Consider the following 17,017-nt stretch of genomic DNA (forward strand, 5'->3'; position numbering starts at 1 on the left):
CTGTAGCTTGATGTCTTTCTGGGATGTGGTCACTGGTTCCTGTGTCCTCCTCCCCCCCGACAGGGTTTCTCTGTGAAGCAATCCTGGCTGTCCTGGAACTCACTCTGTAGACCAGGCTGGGCTTGAACTCATTGATCTACCTGCCTCTGCCTCCTGAGTGCCAGGATTAAAGGCAGGCACCACCACCGTCCGGCCTTCTTCCTTCTTTGAGATTCCAGCTCTCCACCAGGAAGCTTGCAGAGTGCACCCATGGCCAGTACCACCTCCTTGGGGCACCTTGCTTAGGTGGCGTGAGACTGTGTGACTGTGCATGTGTGTGCATGCTTTCCAACTAAATTGGTGTCTTCTTGTATGTGAATCCTTATTCTTTCTGTGGCTTGGCCTTTTCCATTGGGTTGGTGATAGAACCTCCTCCCCACCCCCCATCAACCATGTGTGCACAGGCTCCTATGCTCTCCTCGAGCCATTGGAGGCCCATATAATGGTTTGTGATTATAAATAAGGCATGGACCAAGATTGCTCCTTATTTTGGGGTGGCAGCAAAGGGTTGGATTACCTGGAATTGGGCCTTGTTTGGGGTAACCATGTAAACAGTGTAAAACATGGGCTATTGGAATGGAAGGGAAACCCTTGGTTATGAATTCTATATATAAATACTGGATCTACTTACAGGGTTAAAATGGGATTGTTGGCACTCGGGTTTTCAGTCCTAATTCTGCTATGGCAGGGATGATAAACTGACCACAGGGCCTGGTGCCCAAGGCAGGAGGGGGCCTGAGTTGGTGTCTTTCTCTGATTTGATGGGGTCCTGGAAGCAATAGATATGTACCTGTCAGAGATAATTCTGAGCTATCAGCTCCCCTCCCTGGTTGTGGGTGCTGAAAATCTCTGGGGGTATGGGATGTCCATGTTCTTGCTTTGAAGGGGTATATACAAGATTAAACTGCTGCGGGCATAGGGTGGACCAAGGGAGCCTGTCATGTGTCATAGGGAGTTTGGCCTGGTCAGCTGTCAGCTGTGCCTTTTCAAAACATTAACCCTTTGCTGGCATTGTTTTGAGGCAGACTGACCTTGAACTTGGTACAGACCTAAGGATGACCTTGAACTTCTGTGCTTTCTGCTTCTACGTCTCATGTCCTGGGCATGTGCCACCATGCCAGGTCAAAACGTGTGTGTGTGTGTGTGTGTGTGTGTGTGTGTGTGTGTGTGTGTGTCGTGCACAAACTGAGGCTCAGCAGGTGGTGAAAAAATCTTGCTCCGATCTCGCAGCTGGGATCCAGGCTAGTGTTAAACCCAGGACCTCACATCTAGTGGAGCTGACTCTGGCCTGGGGTGGCCTTACCACAAGCTGTTTCCAGGAGAGCCTCCTTGTGTTGGTGGCCTGAACTCTACTCATTTCACAGGGAGGATACCACTGACCCTGGGTCCCTGCATGGAGCAAACTCCGGGCCTACCGATGCCCCTCCCTAGAGGTCTGGCCTCTTGCCTTATCATATTCAGCTTCAAAAGTAATACTTGCACAAACAGCCTCCTAGCAACAGATGTGGAATTCAGAGTTAACGCTTGAAAATACATATTTACACTCTTGAGGCAGAGACTCTTCTACTTGACCAAGCCTTTATTAGCCTTTGCCGCCAGTTAGCGCTCTCTCGTGCCCTCAGGGCACATGGATTCATGGTGATGTGAGGGAGTGGGGGAGGGAGGGAGGGAGGGAGAGAGAATGCACACATGCACACATGTGTGCAGTTATATGTGCATGTGGAGATCAGAGCTTAACATTGGACATCATTCCTCAGAAGTCATCCATCTTGTTTTTGTTTTTAAGAAGAATTATGTGTACATGTGTCTGTCCATGTGTGGGTATGTGCATATGAATGAAGGTGCCTACAGGGACCAGAGGTGTTGGGTCCCCTGGAGCTGGAGCTACAGACCATTGGGAACTACTATGTGGATGCTAGGAACCGAACCTGGGTCCTCTGCAGGAGTAGCATGTGCTCCTAACTGCTAAGCCATCTGTTTTGTGGTCCTTAATGCAACAGGTGCCATGGCATGGTCCAAATGGCCTGTCCCAGTGTCGTCTTTCTCTGCTAGAGGATGCTCCACGAGCTTTCCCTGGTGATCTTTCAAGGGTCCCAGATGTGGTGCAAGCTGGGACACAGGGCTTGGCTCCTGGCATGCAACTTCCTCAGGCCAGAGACTCAGAAGTGTAGCCTGTGGTGTGTCGTGTGTGTGTGTGTGTCTTCCCAGCTGCCCATCCTTGCCCTGCTGCCCACTGTCCCTTCCAATTTCAAACTTTCTTGGGAGTCCCTCTTGTCACCTTTCAGCGCTCAAGCCGGAGACTGACAGGGTCATCACTCTCACTGTGACTCGGGACAAGTCGATGCTTCTTTATGAAGGCTGCAGCTGTGGGCCTGGAGGAGGTACAGCTAGGACTCCTAATCTGTTGGGGGCTGTGCATTGAGAGGTGTTGGGCACACGGGGCAAATTACCTGGCGGAGACGGACCCAGGAGCAGCATCCAGTCACTCTCCTCATGCTTGCCACCACTGTGTGTTTCTGCCCCAGGGACTCCCTCCTCCGACCACCTCACACAGAATGCCGCCTTCGCCTGTACTGTTCCCTGCTCCCTCCTGTCCCTGACTCTGTTGGCTCCATTCACAGCGTTAACCTGGCATCACTGCAAGCTCTTGGTTACATTCTTGCTCAGTATCTGTTTCCCGGCTGGAACAGGAGACCCCAGAGGCCCCTGGCACGAGCAGTCAGTCCCTGCTGCCCAGCCTTCCTAGGAAGACACTCTGGTTCTGCCCCTGTGGCTCTTTCTCTCTCATTCTTTAGTCTCTCCAGAACTTTCCTTTGCTGCCTCTGCCTCAGGGAGAGGAGAGGGTGGTGGAGCCAAGTGGTGATACAGAGCTCATGTCATCCTGGGTTCTCCAGGTGGGGGAGGGGAGGAGAAGCAGCCTGCCCCCAGGTGAGGGTGGGGAGCTACCCACTTTGTGGCCTGCCTCACTGTGGGCCCCTGGGGCTACTACAGGGAAAGCTAGCTTCCTTGGAGTGTGTTGTGGGTTCCTCTTAAAGCTTAGGAATTAAGTGTGTGGTTTCCTTGGTGGTTCAGAGTTGGGAGCCCTGGCTCCTGGGCTTCAGCTCCCAGTGAGGGTTGGAGGAAAAAAAAAAAAAATCCCGGAGGTTACAAAATATCCCCCCCCCCCGGCCCCCACCTTTGAAGAGCACACCTGAACTCCTGAGAGCAAGTTGAGGTGTGTGTGGGTGTGGGGGGGAAGTGGTCTTTCCAGTTTGGGGAGAGCAGCAGAGCCAGAGTCTGGGGAGTCTTCCTGCCTCTCTCCCTGCACTGGTCTATCCCCAAGGGAGCCTCTGAACCACTGGAAGGAAGGGGTGTTGGGTGCTGGGGACCAGAGGAGGGTCAGAGGTGGCCATGTATGATCCCTGGTTCCCATCCTGCTCCGCCAGCCGTCCTGACCCTCTGCTCTGCCCACAGCCTCACCACTCCTGCTGTTTGCCAACCGCCGGGATGTGCGCCTAGTGGATGCAGGCGGAGTGAAGCTGGAGTCCACCATTGTGGCCAGCGGCCTGGAGGATGCGGCCGCGGTTGACTTCCAGTTCTCCAAGGGCGCTGTGTACTGGACAGATGTGAGCGAGGAGGCCATCAAACAGACCTACCTGAACCAGACTGGAGCTGCTGCACAGAGCGTGGTCATCTCTGGCCTCGTGTCACCTGATGGCCTGGCCTGTGACTGGGTTGGCAAGAAGCTGTACTGGACAGACTCGGAGACCAACCGTATCGAGGTGGCCAACCTCAATGGAACGTCCCGCAAGGTTCTCTTCTGGCAGGACCTGGACCAGCCAAGGGCCATTGCCCTGGATCCTGCACACGGGTAAATCTCTGTTCTCTGGTCTTGTAGATGGGCATGGGGGCTAGGGTTTCTTCTAGAGCCCATGTAGCAGCCTGAGGAGATACCCTGGGGAGCAACCCCTTGCTAGGAATTGGCTCCCTTCCAGATCCTGGACTATAAAACATGCCGTGTTTAGCCAGGTATGGTGGATTGCTCTGTAATCCTAGCATTCTGGAGGCTGAGGTCGGAGGGTTGCCACAAGTTCCAGGTTAACCTGGAATATAAAGACTGTAAAAACCACAGGAACGGGGGAGATGCCTCAGTTAGTAAAGTACTTGCCTTGTGACCATGAGGACCTGACTTCAGTCCTAGAAAAAGTTAACTGTGGTAGCACATGTCTAGAATCCCAGCACTATGGAGTCAGAGACATGTGGCTCCTTGAGGCTTGCTGGCCACCTGCATAGTGTAATTGTCAAACTCCAGGTCCCAATGAGAGAAAATGTGTCTTACCATGGATTTTTCCTTCCTTCCTTCCTTCCTTCCTTCCTTCCTTCCTTCCTTCCTCCTCCCTCCTCCCTCCCTCCCTCCCGTCCATCCGTCTGTCCTTCCTTTTTTTTGGTTTTTTAAAACAGGGTTTCTCTGTGTACCCTGGCTGTCCTGGATCTTGCTCTGTAGACCAGGCTGGCCTCAAACTCACGGAGATCCACCTGCCTCTGCCTCTCGAGTGCTGGGATTAAAGGCGTGTACCACCGCCCTTCGTTAGTTTGGATTTCTTTCTTTTTTTTTTTTTTTTTAAAGATTTATTTATTATGTATACAGCATGTATGACTGCAGGCCAGAAGAGGGAACCAGATCTCATTACAAATGGTTGTGAGCCACCATGTGGTTGCTGGGAATTGAACTCAGGTCCTCTGGAAGAGCAGTCAGTGCTCTTAACCTCTGAGCCATCTCTCCAGCCCTAGTTTGGATTTCTATTGCTGTGGTAAAACACTATGACTAAAAGCAACTTGGGGGTGAAACAGTATATTTTATCTGTAGCTCTCATCACACCCCATCACTGAGTAAAATGAGGGCAGAAACTCAAGGCCAGAACCCAGAGTCAGGAACTGAAGCAGGAGGAACTCTGCCTACTGGCTTGCTCCCCATCGCTTGTTCAGCTTGCTTTCTTCTAGCACCCAGGACCGTCAAGCCTAGGGCGGCACTGTCCAGTGAGTAGGGCCCTCCCCCAACCATTAGCAATCCAGAAAATGCTCCACAGCCTATAGGCCAATGGGGGCATTTTTCTCAACTGAGGTTCCCTTTTCCAAAATGATTGTAGCTTCTGTCAAGTTGAAATAAAACTAACCAGCACACATGTCTCAAAAAACGGGTGGATGGCCCCTGAGTAATAGCACTTGGATTTGAGCTTAACCTCTTTTCTACACCTAGGACAGCGACCCAGGGGAGGTTCAGGTACCTCGTACCCCTTTATGACTGTGTTGGCTGAGATGGTCCCTGTCTGGATGTAGTACCTTCTCTGTCTATTCTGGAAGTTGCCTGCCTATTGGTGTGGCCAAACTCACTGTGACCCTGGAAAGCCCAGGGCAGTGACCAAGGCCGCTTGGAGGGAAAACAGTCAAGGAAGGAATGCCCCAGCTGCAGGCTGCGGAGCGGAGGCTTGCCGGCTTCATCATCACTCTAGACTTTTCCAAATGGACACAGTTTCCTCGTTCACTCCTTGCCGTTCCTACATCCCTCTTCTTTTAGGACTGACCCCAGGGTGGGGCACACAGACCCTTGTCTGAGTTGTCCTTGGGCAGCCACGAACCTGAAGTTCTATGCTAGCTCAGTTGTGAGAACAATCAGGCTGACAGAGAGATAGATGATGTCTTGGGCAAGATACACATATTGGTTTTGGTTTTTTGCCATAGGCTGTGTTGGACTCATTTGACATTTTAGCTTTTTTTTTTTTTTGGTTTTTCGAGACAGGGTTTCTCTGTGTAGCTTTGCGCCTTTCCTGGAACTCGCTTTGGAGACCAGGCTGGCCTCGAACTCACAGAGATCCGCCTGGCTCTGCCTCCCGAGTGCTGGGATTAAAGGCGTGCGTCACCACCGCCCGGCCTCATTTTAGCTTTTTTAATGTCCCCAGAACTTCTGAGAAATGCCAGCCAGGATCTCCCGGATGAGGAAGCACGGTGTGGGCTGTGGACCTTGTCTGTGTCTTGTAGGTGCTCTGTGCAGCCAGTTCCAGTGTGGGATAGGTTCCAACTGCCCCATGCTCTGCCTGCTTCCGCGGCCAGGGATCATAAGCCCATCTTTGGGCTGTCTCCAGCAGTGGGGTGCTGTCTGGCCCCCGATAGTCCTGCCTTATTGTGACCCTCCTCAGTGAGCTCCTCTGGGCTGACTAACTGTGCCGGCTCCAGGCTGAGCAGAAGCTGGGCCAGGAGAGGCTGGCATGGCCTGTGCACGTGTTCTTGGGCTTGGCTGGAGGGTTTGGAATGCAGACTGGGAGGATCACTGCTGCTTGATCTAGGGAGTTTGAGGAGCAGACCAGGTGAGGGCAAACTACGGGGCTGAGGTCACCTGTTTGTCACGGAGCTGGCCTTTGAGTGTGTAGGAACCTAAGTGTGTGTCTTCTGGAGCCACAGACTTTGTGCAAAGGCCCAGGATGGTGTGTGTGTGTGTACACGTACATGCCTGGGTATATATGAGAGTATATAAGAGAGACCTGTGTGCAAGCATTACATGAGTGTGTATGAATATGTTATGTGAGGATGTCTATGCACAAGTGTGTGCAGGGGTGATTGTGTGCAAATGTAACTGTGCCTGATTGTGCTTGTGGTGAATATTTGTTTATGAGAATGTACATGCATAGACATACTTCATGTGTGTAAATGTGATTTTTTTTCATGTGAGAATGTATATGCATTTGTGTGAGCATGATTACACACGGGGTATTGAGTGTGTGCACATGAATGTATGTGACTGTTACATGTGCACAAATAAATAGGAGTAATTATATGTGTGTGTGCATATGCACTGGTGAGCATATACATCTGATTGAGTGTGTGATCAAGGACCTTTGGATGGGCACGTGTGTTTGTGAAGTGTGTATGCAGGTGTGTGTATCTGGTTCATACACACCAGAGGTAAGTGGGACTTTTTTTTGGGTCTGGGTGGCACACCAGTGACTGGCTACTAGCCCTTGCGGGTCCCTCACCCTGAGCTGCATGGAACTCAGGTCATCTTCTAGGGCTATCTCTGTGCTACCTGGTGAACAGTCTGAGACCTCAAATCCCCAGGGACTTTAGTCCCCCATAGTCTTCCCAGGAGGCATCAGCCCTTATCCCAGGAGTCTCTGTGGCTGAGAGGGATTGGTCTATGTGAGAGTCTGACAGAACAGGCTTAGGCTAGCACCTCATTCCTCAACAGGACCCCTGTTCTCTGGTTTCTTTCCCCCGCTTTCCCACTCCTTCTGGGACAGAATGTTCTAGCTCTTCCCTACCACGTTCACGAACACGGCCCATTCTCCAGCTGTGTGCTTCTTCCATTGCCCCAGTGCCCTGTTAGGGTACCAGTGGGGTAGGGGAGAATATGATACAGACGCAGTTTGTCTGAGAAGAATGAGTGTCAATAGGAGAGTAAGGCAGGTTCTGGGAACAGGGCAGTGTTCAAGGCTTCTAGTTGTAGCTGTGGAGCTCAGGAAGGCCTCTTGTGCCTTTATTTTCCCTACTGGGGATAGAATCTAGGCCCTTGCCTTACACATGCCAGACATGTGCTCTCTATAACCAAGCCACATCTGCAGTCTTTTTCCTGTATCTCATTTGGAGACAGAATATCACGAGATTACCCAGGCTGACATTGAACTAACTAGCGCTGCCAGACCTTGAACTTGCAATCTTCCTGCCTTTGCGTCTCGAACAGCTAGGATTGTAGGTCTGTGTCACCAGCCCTGGCTTCTGAGTGCCTTTTAAGTAGAGACCTGAAGTGAGTGAAGGCAACAGCCATGTGATATTTGGAAAAGGGGGAATGACCAGTGCAAAGGCCCTGGGGTAGAGAAGACTAGAGCCGTGGGAGGGGATAGCTCAAGCTCATGGGGCTCCCTTGGCTTTGAGTTGGGCCCGGCTCCCTCATAGCAGTTATAGATGGCAGTGGAGGACAGCATGTTGGCCCAGGCACGTAGGGGGTTGGGGATAGAAAGTGTCTAGGGTTATGGGCTATTCTGAAGGCAGGAACAGCTGACAAGGATGACATGGCACTGTGTCTGTGTCCCCATCTATACAGAGGCGTGGTGTGACCTCATCATGCTATATGAAAACAGTAAGGACAGTCATGGGTGGGTGACTGCTGCTGCTCTAACACACATGTCCTTCCTCCACCACATAAATGACACCACACATATGCAGTTTTCTTACCTCCTTTCTTTCGTGGGTCTGTGTGTGTACCATGTACATGCTGTGCCTGCAGAGGTCAGAAGAGGGCATTGGATCCCTGGAACTGGAATTACAGAGGGTTGTGAGCTGTCATGTGGGTGCTGGGAATTGAACCTGGGCGGTCTGTAGAAGAGCAGCCAATGTTGTAGCCACTGAGCCGTCTCTCAGCACCTTATCCTTTTACCATGATCGTTGAAGGATATCTGACTGCACTGGGAAATGCTGGATTGGGTGGTGCTTCGTGCTTGTTTAGAGCCGCTAGGTGGGGCTGGAGAGCTGGCTCAGAGGCCAAGAGCACTGACTGCTCTTCCAGAGGTCCTGAGTTCAATTCCCAGCACCCACATGGTGACTCACAACTATCTGTAATGAGATCTGGTGCCCTCTTACAGCATGTAGGCATACATGCAGACAGAACACTATACATAATAAATAAATCTTAAAAAAAAAAGTATTAGAGACGCCAGGTACTTGTTTGGGAACTCGGCACCCCCCATTCTCACCTAGGCTGTGTGACCCTGATTGTCCTTATTAGATGTTTGAGTGGTCCGTTTGTGCGCTTGCTCCCGGGGTCACCTCGGTGGCTCCGCTCCTGGGCCAAGGTTGACCTCACCCTTGCTGCCTGGACATCTCAAGCTTCCTAAGTGCATGTGTGAAAGCTGGGGGTACAGCTAGGAGTGGGAATCATGAAAGGGGAGGAAAAGAGAAGCTTGGCTCTCCCGTCAGCCGTGGGAGTCTCTGCTCTGCCCTGTGCCCTCCGGGGACACTGTCCCCTCTGGAGCCTTCCTTTGACGAGGGGATCTTGCCCCAGGCACTATTGAGAAGGATGACTGTTGTCCAGATGCCCACCTCAGTGTGTACAGACCAGGACCAGGTGGCCAGGAGTGGCAGAGAGGGCCACAGAGACGGCTCAGTGGCTATGACACTGGCTGCTCTTCTGTAGATGGCCCAGGTTCAATTCCCAGCACCCACATGACAGCTCACAACCCTCTCTAATTCTAGTTCCAGGGGATCTAATGCCCTCTTCTGGCCTCTGCAGGCACCAGGCATGTACATGGTGCACACACACATACCCACACAAAAAAGGAAAGTAAAGAGATAAGAAAACTGTATCCATTTAAAATATAAATATAATATGTGTGTGTGTGTATTTTTTTTTTTTCAGTTTTCTGTGGTGCAGGGAGGGCATGTGTGTTACAGCAGCCTAGCCGTGGAGAAGCCTTGCTGCGTATCAGGGTGGGGCTACAGGGCTGCTGGGCCTCGGGAGAAATACAGCTTGTACTGCCTTGAAGCGACACCCCGGCACTGTGGCCCTCCACCGGGGCCCTGAATTGGATCTGGGGAAGAGGATGGGCCCTAGCTCTGTCGGCTCGCACTGCCAACAGTGCTGGCACTGGTGTGGGCCTGTCCCACTGAGCCAGCTGCTCACCGCTTCCCCATTTAAGGAAACTGTAGGCCTCAGGAACTGGGGAAAAATGTGGATTACTACTAACCTTGTTTTGCTGCCTGGCCTCAGCTTTGGGCCATAGTGCACCAGGTGGGAGTCAGAGAGGTCCACCTTCTCAGTGGGTGGCAAGGCCCTGGGCTAACTCCAGGCCTGTAGGAAGGCCTCTGCTGAGGCTGACCTGCCTCCAGATTGCCCAGGGAATCCATCCCAGTTCTGGCCCTGCTGATGCAGGATGAAACGCCCATGAAGCTTGGCCCTTCCCTGCATGCACATCCAGGCTGTTGTCTGGAGCTGCCACTTGTGTGTTTGAGACAGGGCCACCTGCCAGCCTCCTAGCTGTCATGGGGGCAGTAGGCTAGCTTTCCCTGCAGTCGTTGACACAGAGGATGGTGTAGGAGACACTGAAGTTAGCCTGAGGGGTGCTTGGCCATTAAGCAGGGCAGAGAAGGGGACATTTATAGGGTCGGCTCCTGTGCCTACCCTTCTGGGGGATTTCCTCACAGCCCTTTCAGAAGGGGGTGACGGTTCTGGCTCACATAGGAACCTTGCTGGGAAGACAGGTGGTGGCACAGCAGTAAGGGGGCCCCTGGACAGCTGAACCCCCCGAAACTCTTGGCATGCCCATTATTGCAAGAGGACTGTTTTTCTCCCCAGATCTTTATAGCTCTGACTGGAACCCATGGCAGTTCTCCTGTCTCAGACTTCCATGTCCAGCTTGTGGAGACCCCAGGAGGGTGCCAGCTGAGCTCCTTCCTCATGCTCTAGATTACACTGGTCCCTGGATCAGTTTGGGGTTGGTCTACGTGAATGATGTTTCACCTCAGAAGAAATGGAGGACAAGATAGATATGTGGGGATTAGCCTGACACCAGAGGGAATATACAGAGAAGACTTGTGAGCCCTGGAACCTGGGATATGCCAAGGAGTGTCACAGGGCTCCATCTTATGAGGACTGTGGTAGGAAGTGGGCTTCTAGAGGACACTCTGATGCTGCCCCCTTCTCTCTGCAGAGGGATGGGCAGAACAAACTGTCTGCCACTTTTGAGTTTTATGACCACCCATGGACTCGCAGAATGGGAACCTGTGTCCTCAGAGTTGATGTGGTTCTCCGTGGGCTCTGCCGTACAGTCCATGGGCACTACAGTCCATGTGTGCACCCTCTGGTTATATTCTCTGGGCAGTGACTGGGTTGGGTCTGATCATCTTGGATGCTGGTGTCTGAGCACAACACACGTAAAAGCACTGTATGGAGTGGAGTGTCTTACGGGTATATGGCGTGGGCCCCTCACTGTGGGCCTCCTCCTCACAGAACCTCCTGGGGGTCACTCTTGTTTCTTCTGTGCATATCCACTGCAGCTTGTTTTGTTTTCTTGGGGGACCAGTTTCCTCACTGTGTAAGCTGGGATGGCTTTGAACCCTATCTATCTATCTATCTATCATCTATCTATCTATCTATCTATCTATCTATCTATCTATCTATCTATCATCTATCTATCTATCTATCTATCTACCTATCTTATATATTATATAATATATATATTTTAAAGGTTTCATTTATTTTTATCTTATGTTTATGAATGTTTTGCCTGTGTTTATGTAAGTGCGCCGTGCGTGCGTGCGTGTGTGCGTGTGTGCATGGTGCACATTGAGTTCAGAAGACGGTGTTAGATCCCTTGGAACTGGAGTTCCAGCGGCTGTGAACCTCCAGGTGGGTGCTGGGAACTGAACCAGCTCTCAGCCCTTACATTTTATATATCTTTTTTCCCTCTTTTCAGTCGAGACAGGATTTCTTTGTGTAGCTTAGCTCTCCTGGAACTCACTCTGTAGACCAGGCTGGCCTCGAATTCATAGAAATCTGTCTGCCTCTGCCTCCCAAGTGCTGGGATTAAATGCTATGCCACCCTACCTGGCACATTTTATATTTTTAAGTATATGTTTCCCGGGGCTGGAGACATGGCTCAGCACGTCTTTTCTTGAGGATCTCAGTTTTTAGCACCCACTTTGAGCAGTTTACAACCAGCTGTAACTCCAGCTCCAGGAGATCCAACACCTTCCTCTAGACCCCACAGATACCGGCACACTCACCCCTTTTACACACACACACACACACACACACACACACACACACACACACACACACACACATAAAATAAATAAATAAAATCTGAGCATGGTGGCACATGCTTGTAATCTTAGCTCTTAGGAGGTGGAGGAAGCAGTGGGATCAGGAGTTTGAGGCCACCCTTATATATAGGAGATGGAAGTGGTGGTGTGGTGGGGGTGATGGAGGTGGAGGTGGTGGTAGTGTGGTGGGGGTGATGGAGGTGGTGCTGTGGTGGAGGTGATGTGTGGTGGAGGTGATGGAGGTGGAGGTGGTGGTAGTGTGGTGGGGGTGATGGAGGTGGTGCTGTGGTGGAGGTGGTGGAGGTGATGTGTGGTGGAGGTGGAGGTGGTGGTAGTGTGGTGGGGGTGATGGAAGTGGAGATGGTAGTGTGCTCCTGTTTCAAGCATTTCAAGCATGAAATCCCTTAACCTTTAAAAACCTAAAGTTCTGGTCCCTCAAACCGTAATCTCTATTTCTCACAGGTCTGATGGGTGAGCTTTTCAGGCCTATTAGAGGTTGGGACCAATCCTCAGGTCTGTTTGTGTCTCTTTACCTTCGCCTCATTAGGTACATGTACTGGACTGACTGGGGGGAAGCACCCCGAATCGAGCGGGCGGGGATGGATGGCAGTACCCGGAAGATCATTGTGGACTCCGAAATTTACTGGCCCAATGGGCTGACCATCGACCTGGAGGAAGAAAAGCTGTACTGGGCTGACGCCAAGCTCAGCTTCATCCACCGTGCCAACCTGGACGGCTCCTTCCGGTGAGTGCCCTGCGGCCGAGGTGCCCTCCCCACTCCACCCTGTTGCCCTAGGGAACTGAGGCTCCTTAACTCAGGCCTTCGACTCTTACCATGGGCTCTTAGCAAGGATTGCTTGATGCCTTTGGAATAGAGCACAGGTACCACACCTGGCGTCCCAGCTAATGTGACTGTTTCCACAGCACTATGTTGAAAATTCCCCCCAAACTGGGCAGAAGGGAACAGATGTAGCACTCCGAGATGGCTGGCTGTGCCAGTGTGACTACTGAGCTCAATCTCAATCCCAGGAACCCACAGGGTGGAAGTAGAGAAAGTTGTCCTCTGACCTCCACTCAGATCATGTGGCGTTCATGTATCTGCCCATACACACACCACACACAGTAATTAAAAAATGGAGAGTACGCCTGACCCATATCTGTGCCTAGGTTTGCTGTGAAATGAGTGAGAAAATCTCAGTGTATTCCCCACTCCCTACCCTGAAGATGATAGGACACAGGGCTTCACATCATCCCTACAGGGATGGCACATTGGCCTTCCCAGCCTTCAGATGTCCTCTTAGCACCAGCTCCTATGCCCATGGGCCAGGAGCTCCTCCCGTGCAAAGACCAGATTAACCCTCCCATGAGGAGTCCAAGACTTTTCGTCAACTCAGCAAGTAATATTCAGTCATGGAGTAAACCACCCCTCACCTGACACAAAGGTCACAGTTGAGTCTCGAGTGTGATGAGGGCACAGGGCTACACTGTGCAGGCCAGAAAGTTCCAGCAGCCATCATCAAGCAGGAAAAGTGGCCTTCTTATTCATCCACCTGCCCCCTCCATTGATCAAGCACCTACTGTGTGCACAGCTCTCTAGCAAGGCTGGAGATACAGTGGTAGATCATCACACAGGCCCTGGTGCCCTGGAGAGACTAGGGCAGAGGCAGGGCAGAGGCGGCAGAGGCAGGGCAGAGGCAGCAGTGAACGTCCCAGCCCCATCCAGGCCCAACCCAGACGGGCAACTAAAATCCAAAACAATCTGAACACTGAGCTTTTGTTTTTAAGATGTGATTTCTATGTATGTGTATGTAAATCTGCGTGCAGGTATGTGCACCTGAGTGAAGCTGCCCAAGGAGGCCAGAGAGGGTGTTAGAGAGGCTTCCCAGCATGCGTGCTGGAAGGGAACTCAGGGCCTCTCCAAGAGTGGCGAGTGCTGGTAACCACTGAGCCACGGCTGTGCACACAGTAGGTGCTTAATCAATGGAGGGGGCAGGTGGATGAATAAGAAGGCCACTTTTCCTGCTTGATGATGGCTGCTGGAACTTTCTGGCCTGCTCAGTGTAGCCCTGTGCCCTCATCACACTCGAGACTCAACTGTGACCTTTGTGTCAGGTGAGGGGTGGTTTACTCCATGACTGAATATTACTTGCTGAGTTGACGAAAAGTCTTGGACTCCTCATGGGAGGGTTAATCTGGTCTTTGCACGGGAGGAGCTCCTGGCCCATGGGCATAGGAGCTGGTGCTAAGAGGACATCTGAAGGCTGGGAAGGCCAATGTGCCATCCCTGTAGGGATGATGTGAAGCCCTGTGTCCTATCATCTTCAGGGTAGGGGGTGGGGAATACACACAGTTGGCCAGGTCAGGGCCTGGTCTGAGAATCGGAAATGAGGTCAGTCTGGGGACATTGGACTGTGGGAGCAAGTGATCTCAGCATGACCAAGACTGTCTCAGAGTCTGGAAAGCTGCTGGCCTGGGAGCCTTGGGCAAGGGTTCATGACGTGAGAGTGGCAGTTAATATAATGGTGATACTGGTGACATTTCCATAGCGTCAGTCACGCCCAGGGACCTTTACCAGTTCATTTAATGTTCACAGCAACCCCAAACCACCTCCTGTATGATGATAGACAGGGAGATCCCAAGGCCACACAGCTGGCCAGAGCCCACTGCAGCAGGGGTGGTCGTTAAGCAAGCACAGGTTGCTGGCTGTGTTCAGTTCCACTCCTGTTACCAGTGTTCAGAATCTCATTAAACAGGATGTCCACTGTGTGGGACATTCTGAGCACAAGGGATGGAAAGTGTTTCCCTGCTGTTGATAGGGCTCTAGGACACAGCATGTTTGGCTGAATTAGCATGAAGCTGTTTGCACATCAGGGCTGGGGACCCAGGGTTTCAGGAGCTGTTTGTCTCCAGGTGTGGTGCATGCTTCTCTCTTACGCAGGGGGCACTTTGTCCCTTTGTCCGGGGACATGAATGTTTTTGTCACAGGCATGGGAGGCTGGCCAGGTGTGGGCAGTACCCATGCACACCTGGAAGGGCTGACTGGAGTGGCCCAAGTAGGGTCTGCTCACAGCTGTTTTCCTTTGATCTGACGAGACATAGTGGGGTCTGTGGTGGCCCAAGGGCCTCCAGAATGGGACAGAGTTGGTCTATGAGGTCTCCTGACCACTCTGCCCTTTTTTTCCTTCTCTGCTGCAGGCAGAAGGTGGTAGAGGGCAGCCTCACTCACCCCTTTGCCCTGACGCTCTCTGGGGACACACTCTACTGGACGGACTGGCAGACCCGCTCTATCCACGCCTGCAATAAGTGGACAGGGGAGAAGAGGAAGGAGATCCTCAGTGCTCTTTACTCACCCATGGACATTCAGGTGCTGAGCCAGGAGCGGCAGCCTCCCTGTAAGTGTGAGCAGGCACTGGGGGATGGGGTGGGTGGGGCAGGGGATAGGCAGGAGGTGCAGGCATAACAGCAGGGGCAGGGCTCGCAGGGCAGAGACTAAATCAGACAGATTGCTGGTGCAGGTAGGATAGGAGGTAGATGGGCGGGGTCTAGCCCAGATGCGAGGCTCAGCCAGGTCACTGGGGCAGCATAGGGTCAAGCAGTGGGGTGTAATGAGGCTGAGTGGGTTCAAGCAATGCGGTAGGGAGCAGGTGGACACGAGTAAGCAGAGACCTCCACCTGACCAGACCAGACCTCTATCCTGCAGAAGCATCTGTGTGTGTGTGTGTGTGTGGGGGGGACCTCTCCAGAGACGGGCATGCTGACCTAGAAGGAGGAATTTGTGTGCATGTGTGTGTATGCACGTGTGCACATGTATGGTGCTTCTTCCCGTGACAGTCCGGGCAGGCTAGTGTGGTGGACAGGTCCCCTCTAGAGCTGTTGTGTGCTTTCTAGAGCAGGTGGTCTTTGGGAAGACCCGGTGGAGTCCTAATGTGTGAAATTCTTGTTTGGAGTTGTTGGTTCTCAGTCTGGGGTCCTAGATGGTGGAGTCTTAGCAGAAGTCACTGATGGTGATGCTGAGCTTCTGTGACAGATTAGAGGTTGGGTAGGAGATGAGAAGGGCCTGTTCTAAGCTCACCCAGTTGCACAGGGACCAGAGATCAGTATTTCTGACCACACTTTATAGAAGGCTTGAACTTAGGGTAGAACTCAAGCCAGGAAAGCATCAGTTAGTGTAGGATGAGGGGAAGGTGGTTTCTCTCTGATCTGGGCAAGAGTATCATGGTTCTTGGTCCCTTCTACCCTTGGAGCAGCCAGCGGTTCACTCCCAGTGTTGGGAGGGCAAAGGTGCACAGCAGGAAACCCATTTGCAGTTGGTAGTGTTTCAGTGGTGCTGAGCTCCACTTCCTCAGGAGGAGGAGGGTCTAGAGACCTTGGTTAGATCCAGCTGTGCACTGGCCATAGCAAGGCCTGGGTACGGTCACCCAGTGTGGGTGGAGCCTGCAGAGTCCGGCAGACCAAAGGGACAGGGTGCTCGGGAGTCCACTGACCCGGGTTCCTAGGGACTGCCACATGAGCAGGTCTTGAGGATTTCTGTAGAAGCATGGTGGGTGACTTTCTTGGGGAGTATCCTTTGAAAGTTTGTCTTCCTGTAGGAGGAGCTCTGGGTGGGGCAAATCTTCCCTCCAGGGGCAGGTCAGGTCTGGGGTGGTTTCTGAGAAGCTACTGAACAGCTGGGGAGGATGAAGGCCCTGCGTGTGGGTGGTCAGTGGTGAGGTAGGACTAGAAGGGCCTGTGGGGAAGGGTCCCGATCATGAGAGCCTGCCATGGTGTTGGGCTGGAGGGACACCTGAGAGGAAGTGGTGGGATGCCAGCTCATTTGGAAGTGAATGGCAGGCTGTGGTGGGGCTCGCGCGCATGCGTGCGTCTTGCACTACAACTCTCTTTCATTCCGTCCTGTTTCTACCAGTCCACACTCGATGTGAGGAGGACAATGGCGGCTGCTCCCACCTGTGCCTGCTGTCCCCGAGGGAGCCTTTCTACTCGTGTGCCTGCCCGACTGGTGTGCAGTTGCAAGACAATGGCAAGACGTGTAAGGCAGGTGAGGTGGATGGAGCACGGGTACCGTGGGGGCCCGACCTGGTGGGGGTGGCTGCCACGGGCTGGGGTATCCCCCACGTGAATATGGTGGCCTCTTCACAAGGGTCTGCTTGCTTTATCGAAGACTCTGAGCGTTGCTGCCTCTGGAGCTGGGGTT

At 52.5% G+C, this 17,017-nt stretch overlaps 1 protein-coding gene across 1 annotated transcript in view; it reads left to right on the forward strand.

Annotated features, from left to right (window-relative positions):
- Positions 1-17,017, forward strand: part of Lrp5 (LDL receptor related protein 5) — a 112,500-nt gene that overhangs the window by 29,567 nt on the left and 65,916 nt on the right. The window contains exons 2-5 of the mRNA XM_052762512.1: positions 3,493-3,889; positions 12,374-12,571; positions 15,022-15,218; positions 16,730-16,861. Coding sequence (XP_052618472.1) covers positions 3,493-3,889; positions 12,374-12,571; positions 15,022-15,218; positions 16,730-16,861 — 924 coding nt within the window. The remainder of the gene's footprint in view (positions 1-3,492; positions 3,890-12,373; positions 12,572-15,021; positions 15,219-16,729; positions 16,862-17,017) is intronic.

Source organism: Peromyscus californicus, unplaced genomic scaffold (genome assembly GCF_007827085.1).
Source record: "Peromyscus californicus insignis strain IS unplaced genomic scaffold, ASM782708v3 Scaffold_4__1_contigs__length_199733344, whole genome shotgun sequence".
Lineage (NCBI taxonomy): Eukaryota > Metazoa > Chordata > Mammalia > Rodentia > Cricetidae > Peromyscus > Peromyscus californicus.